This window comes from Microtus ochrogaster, chromosome 8, assembly GCF_000317375.1.
Source record: "Microtus ochrogaster isolate Prairie Vole_2 chromosome 8, MicOch1.0, whole genome shotgun sequence".
Classification (NCBI taxonomy): Eukaryota; Metazoa; Chordata; class Mammalia; order Rodentia; family Cricetidae; genus Microtus; species Microtus ochrogaster.
In genome coordinates, this window is record NC_022015.1 from 9928381 (window position 1) to 9935087 (window position 6707).

At 41.2% G+C, this 6707-nt stretch overlaps 1 protein-coding gene across 4 annotated transcripts in view; it reads right to left on the reverse strand.

The window, feature by feature from the left end:
• The window catches only part of Smg1 (SMG1, nonsense mediated mRNA decay associated PI3K related kinase), a 103975-nt gene that overhangs the window by 17843 nt on the left and 79425 nt on the right, over nt 1–6707 (reverse strand). For all 4 annotated transcript variants that reach the window (XM_005351046.3, XM_026781414.1, XM_013347673.2 and 1 more), the window contains 5 exons: nt 5993–6165; nt 5598–5877; nt 3801–4073; nt 3407–3641; nt 1821–2047 (listed from right to left, as the gene is read on the reverse strand). In XM_005351046.3, the coding sequence (XP_005351103.1) occupies nt 1821–2047; nt 3407–3641; nt 3801–4073; nt 5598–5877; nt 5993–6165 (1188 nt within the window). The remainder of the gene's footprint in view (nt 1–1820; nt 2048–3406; nt 3642–3800; nt 4074–5597; nt 5878–5992; nt 6166–6707) is intronic.

The window sequence follows — 6707 nt, forward strand, 5'->3', positions numbered from 1 at the left end:
AAAAAAAAAAAAAAAAAAGATACGCCAATTTAAGCCAACTTGGGGGAGGGGGGCAGAGGGAAAGCGAGGCGGGGACAGGGTTTCTCTGTAGTTTTGGAGCCTGTCCTAGAAATCACTCTATAGACCAGGTTGGCCTTGAACTCAGAGGTCTGCCCGTCTCAGCTTCCAGAATGCTGCGATTAAAGACGTGCGCCACCACTACCCAGCTTAAGTCAAATTTTTAACCATTGCTTAAAATGATGATACTGCTGTTATGTGAATATTTTAAACAACTTTTAGCTGGTACCTGTCTACGTTATTATACTCTTATGAAGCTACAGCTAAAAAGTAACAGGGGAAAAAAGAGAATTTCTAAATGCAGCACTGACATGGAGGAATTGTTCCTACATTTTTGTTGAAAGATATGTTCATATTTTGTATTTCCTGTATTATTTAAAAAAAAAATCATAGGGGAAAAATACTTCAAAATAACTAAAGGGGAGGCTGTTAGAATGGCTAGATAAAGGCAGATCCTATCAGGTTATCAAAACCCCATGACCTGAGTACATTCCACAGAACCCAAAAAAGGTAGAGACATGCAACCGACAAAGTAGTTCCTTTGACCTATATATGTGTACAGTGGCAAGAGAACCTCCCATACATAATAAAAATTAAACAAGGGAAAGAATGTAAACCAGAATGAGCAGATGCAGACATCACATGTGAGGGAAAAAAAAAATCTTCACTCCTTCCTTTGCCATGTAAGGAATTTGCAATTCCCATGTAAGGAAATCAAGTGGGCATTATTTCTGTCCCTCCATGCCCCTCACCCAGTTATATTTTCTGCAGTGAATTCAATGTCAGAATGCCAAAGAAAGAGATCCTAAATCTCTAGACTAGCAAGGGGGCATAGGGCTCAGTCACAACAACAATGTAGATCTGGAGAGCTATGTAACCTTAATGAGTTCCAAAGTCCAACTGTCTTTCTGGATTATAGAAAAGCATACAATGTTTAATCTCCCAAACATAAATATGAACTAAATTAAAACTTTGTCTGATGTGGGGTACCCATTTCATCAGTCAAGTTCACCTCAGATGCTTCAATGGCTTAAAAAAAAACTCACACTGAGAGCTGGTAAAAGAGCTCATGGGCTAAAGGTACTTGTCAAACAAGCCCAACAACCTAAGTTAGGCTCCAGAACCCATGTAAAAGTGGAAGCAGAGAACTGACTCTATAAATATGCCTTCTGACTTCTGCATGTGCACCAGAGCACCCCAACCCCCAGACACACAAATAGCAAAAAATAAAACAACCCAAAACATGCACTGAACTTTATGCATATACATGTAGCTATAGCAACAAAAGGGCAGTGGTGTGCACAACAAAGACCTGTATAAAGCTACTAAAGGGAACAGACACTAAAATGAGTATGTGTTATTAGCGAAATACAAGCATGTTCCGTGACTTTCCCACTGCCCATTTCATGACACTGCTATTGTACTATAAGCAATAAACATGCAAGTAAGGTCAGACAAGAGATGAACTTGCACGTAACTGCAGACAATCTCTAATGAATCTGTAATTATTATGAAGTAATGGATTTGTTTTTTTAAAGGCATGAGCATATATCAGTAATCAGATCTGTCCTAAAAATTGAAAGTAAGTTTAATTAGGTTAGAGCTCAGAATCTCATTACCTGGCTGCCTCCTAATTCCTACCACCTCTCTTTTTCTCTGACAGGATGACTCAAACTGGCCATGTCCTTGCCTTAGTCTTCAAGGCCCTGGTATTACAGTCATGTGTCACCGCTGCTGATCTGCCAGCTGGCTAGCACGCTTACCTGGCAACATCGATATAATGAGCATGGGTTTCTTCTTCAAGTCCCATGGCTGTGTTTCGTAAGTAGGCTTGAAGCGACTCAACTAGAGTCTGCAGAGGAACTCCGTCAGTTGTCTGCTCAATGAGACTGTCTAGCTCATGTAGCATACTTTCTAAGGTGCATTCCCCCTTCATTAAACATCTAAGTGCTTCTGGGAATATGATTTGCCGGAAATTTGAATTTAATTCCTATAAAGAGAATATATATATATATATATTAATGTTTCTCCAAATTTTAGATAAGTTATACATTTGATAATGCACTCCCATAAATTAAAAACAACTCATACAGGGCATTGTGGCACACACTTGTAATCCTAACATTCAGGAAGCAAAGTCAGAGGAACTGCTGCAAGTTTAAGGGTTGCCATAAATCTGAGATAGACTACATGGTAAATTCCAGACCAGCCAAGGCTACAAAGAGAGACCCTGCCTCCAAAAACTAAAAACTATTAGGCTGGGTTTTAATCTTAGCTCTTGGGATTAGGAGGCAGAGGCAGGAGTTCCAGCCCAGCATGGGCTACATGGTGAGAATACAGGCCAGCCAGAGCTGCATGAGATCCCGTCTTAAAAAAAAAAGTATATAAACCTACACTCTGAGCCGGGCGTTGGTGGCGCACGCCTGTAATCCCAGCACTCGGGAGGCAGAGGCAGGCGGATCTCTGTGAGTTCGAGACCAGCCTGGTCTACAGAGCTCGTTCCAGGACAGGCTCCAAAGCCGCAGAGAAACCCTGTCTCGAAAAACCAAAAAAAAAAAAAAAACCTACACTCTGGCCAAACTACTCCTGTCTTTAATCCCAGCACTCAGGAGGCAGAAACAGGTGGGTCTCTGTGAGTTTGAGGCTAGTCTGGTCACAAAGTGAGTTCCAGGACATCCAGGGTTGTTAACACAGAGAAAACAAAACCCCACCTCAAAAAATTTAAAAAAACATATAAAAAGGGAAATGAGACCCCAACTCAAAAAACAAACCAAAAAAATTATACAAAGCCACACTCTGGTCGGACAGTGGTGGCACGCGTCTTTAATCCCAGCACTCAGGAGGCGGATCTCTGAGTTCAAGGCCAGCCTAGTCTACAGAGTGAGTTCCAGGACAGCCAGGGTTGTTAACACAGAGAAACCTTGTTTCAAAAAATTAAAAAGCAAAACAAAAACAAAAGACCTATGCTCCAATCCTTATTTTAAATGGATGCTTAAGATATATTCAACAGTTGAATTAACTGCAAACCTCACCCCATCACTGCTTTATGTGCACACAATTTTAAGCAAGACCCCAACTTAGAAAACTCGGGCCTTGTCTTTCCTGATGATCTGTTCTGCTGCTGCGTTGTTTGTTGAAGTTGTTATTTTAAGACTTAATTTCAAAACTGAGGATGACCTTAACTTTCTGATCTTCCTGCCTCTACTTTCTGAATACTGGGATTATAGGCATTTGCAACCAATGTTATGTGGTTCTAGGGATCAAACCCAGAGTTCCTTGCAGGCTAAGCAAGCATTCTACCAACCGAACTATGTTCCTAACCCAACTTATAAAATGTATACATGTTCACCTGCAGGGATGTGTATACTCCGTTGGCTAAATGAACAGCTTCAGATGCTTCTACTGGGTTGGGAATATCCAAGTCCTGTGGTACCAGATGGCACTGCTTCAGTAACTGCACCAAACAGGTGACATTTCCACTCATACTACACAGTTCCTCCAGGAACCAGGCTCCATCCCGGGATGTCAGATCAACCAGTTGCTCCCCAGCACTTGAAGCTGCACCTTCCATCATAAGGTTGCGCCTATGTGGGCAATAAAAACAGATTTGATTAGGTGTTATATAGACTACAGAACAGTTAAAAACCTGAAACAAAGTGACTCAAACACAAGCCAAAACTAATAGTATTCTAAATTTGGGATTAAAACAAAACAATGATCTAATATGAAGCATGCTAGCTCACCTTGTAAGAGTACAAAGGGCAGAAATGATGACACTTGCTAGACTCAGAGACCCTTCTTCTCCATTCTCGTGAAGGAAAACTTTAATGCAACGCTCAATTTCTTTTAACTGATCTTCACAAACTGGCACAGTGACAGCTTCTTGTTTCAAGCGTTCCACTTGTCTAATCAGTCTGCTGTTTATGTCTGCTGCATACCGCTGAAGGGTCATTTCAGTGGCAGTGATAAACTGACACACTGTTGGAGGTGGTTGAGGAGCATACTGTATTTCATACCTATAAAAACAAAGCAGGTGCTTGCTTATATTAATATTCCCCTACTTGTAAATAATATTCACACTATAAAATATACAGAAAAATTGCATTCTATCCTCAAAAATTACAAATTATTAATTGCATTTCATATAAACTCTCAAGAACATAAGCTATTTTGTAAGATGGCTTATGGGGTAATACAATCAATGATGCGTAACTTCCTTAAATAATCCTGCCATGCTAACATTTGTATATACTAATTAAGAAAAACAGTGTTTGTGGCTTGAAAGAGAAACCCTGAATGAACTTACATTAATACCCTCTATCTCTTTCTGCAGTACTGTAGGAATAGAACCTATAGTCTTACACATGCCATATTTACAACACTGAATCATATCCAAGTCTTTAGTAGTTAAAGAGTCAGTCTGCCTTTATGGATAAGCATCCTCTTAAGAAAAATAAATAAATAAGCCGGTTGGTGGTGGCACACGCCTTTAATCCCAGCACTCGAGAGGCAGAGGCAGATGGGTCTCTGTGAGTTTGAGACCAGCCTGGTCTACAGGATAGGCTCTAAACCTACAGGGAAACCCTGTCTCGAAAAACCAAAGATGGTAGGTAGGTAGGTAGGTAGGTAGGTAGGTAGGTAGGTAGGTAGGTAGGTAGGTAGGTAGATAGGTAGATAGATAGATCGATCGATCGATCGATCAATCGATTGATCTGGGGATGCTAGCATGAATCTGTAACCTCAGCTACTTGGAAGGCTGCCATAGGACAAACTGTTTCAAAGAGCAGGGTTTAAAGAAAAAAAAAAGGAAACAAAAACAAATCAACTTCTATTAATCATTTTTGAGGAAAAAAAATGCAACTGTGCTGGTTGGTTTCTGTCAGCTTGATATAAACCTAGACTTATTTGGGAAGAACAACCTCAGGAGAAAATGACTACTATATAGCCTGTAAGAAAGTCTTTAGAGCATTTTCCTGCTAAATGATTAATGTGCCAACCCATCGATGCAGGCAGAGCAAAAAAAGCAGTAAGCAATCTTCTTCCACAGTCTCTGCATCAGTCCCTGCCTCCAGGTTTACTGCCTTGAATTCCTACCCTTTCTTCCTTTCATGCTGGGCTATTGTGGGATTCCCCTCTATACACTGTGAATTTGTTTTATTACCATTGGTTAAAAAAGAAGCTGCTTTGGCCTAATAAGATGTAAGATACACTACTTCCTCCTCAAGTTGCTGTTGGTTATATTCTTTCTTTTAATTTGTTTATTAATTATATATACAGATTTTTCCCTGCTTGCATGCTGCAGGCCAGAAGAGGGCAGCAGATCTCATTACAGATGGTTGTGAGTCACGATGTGGTTGCTGGGAATTGAACTCAGGACCTCTGGAAGAATACTCAGTGCTCTTAACCTCTGAGCCATCTCTCCAGCCCAGTTATATTCCTTATCATTACAAAAGAAAGATGCCCTAACTAAGACAGCAACCTATAACACAACCTTGCTTCCCTCAGTGTACCAAGAAGAGAAAAAGATGCCTTCAACTTACTTCCTATAAAGTTCTTGGCAACGCTCTACTGTGGTGTTGCAGATGAGCTCTTCCATCCAGGCCTTCCACTGTTCAATTCGGTGTTTCTGAAATATGGCTTTTGGATACTGCAGAGCGACAGTTGCATAGTGATGCAGCTGTTCCAGACAGCCACGGAGCACAGAACGCCTCTGCTGCAGAAGAGCGCCAACTTCCCCTTCCAGCTGCTCGCACTGGCTGATGAGGTGAGCTTGGCCAGCATTCTGTAGAAAGGCTGTTGCTGGTACATAGCTTGGGGGCCCTTGTAGTAAAGATAGTCACAAAGAAACCATTTCAAGTCAGTAGTCATTGAGAGCACAGATTAGAATCCCATCCTTTCAAATATATACAATGTCAGAACCCACATGCTCACATACCAAGGTCCATTTGTGTGCTAATCTCCTGTAGCAAACTTGCAAGCTGGGTTGCTTCTAAATTATTGAATGCGGCCTGATAATGTGTTATCCACTGTTCAAACTCATTCAGCTTCACCTGGATAGCTTCCTGAACAGCTCTTTGCTGGGTCTGTAGTTGAGTATGCTCAGAATATCTGATCAGGAAACCAAAGCCAAAGATCACTTGTAGCTCTTTTTTCTATCTAGTAAAAACTGGACTTTTTGAAAACTTAAGTCTAGTTAGTGCCTTTGTGGGGAGGGAGTGTTTCTGAGACAGGGTTACTCTGTGTAGCCCTGGCTGTCCTGAACTTGCTCTATAGACCAGGCTGACCTTGAACTCACAGAGATCCACTCGTCTCTCTCTGCCTCCCAAGTGTTGGGATTAAAGATGTGCGCCACCGCTGCCAGGCTAGCACCTTCTGAATCTCAAGGGCCCAGTTCCAAGTCCCCTTCCTCTTCCAGTTTGCTCCAACACTGCAATTTCCTCAACTATGATCACAACATTTTAAATAAACTCTAACACATATGCTGAGTTTGTGATTCCTTGAAAGAAAATTGCTGGATCTTTGTAGTCTGAAAGCTTGTAGTAATGCTAGGTACTTGCATATTCAACTATTGGGGGTATCTGCTACGTGAGGGTCATTCACCGGGATCCCTCTAGCTGTATGCTTTTTTTTTTGGTTTTTTTTTTTTTTTT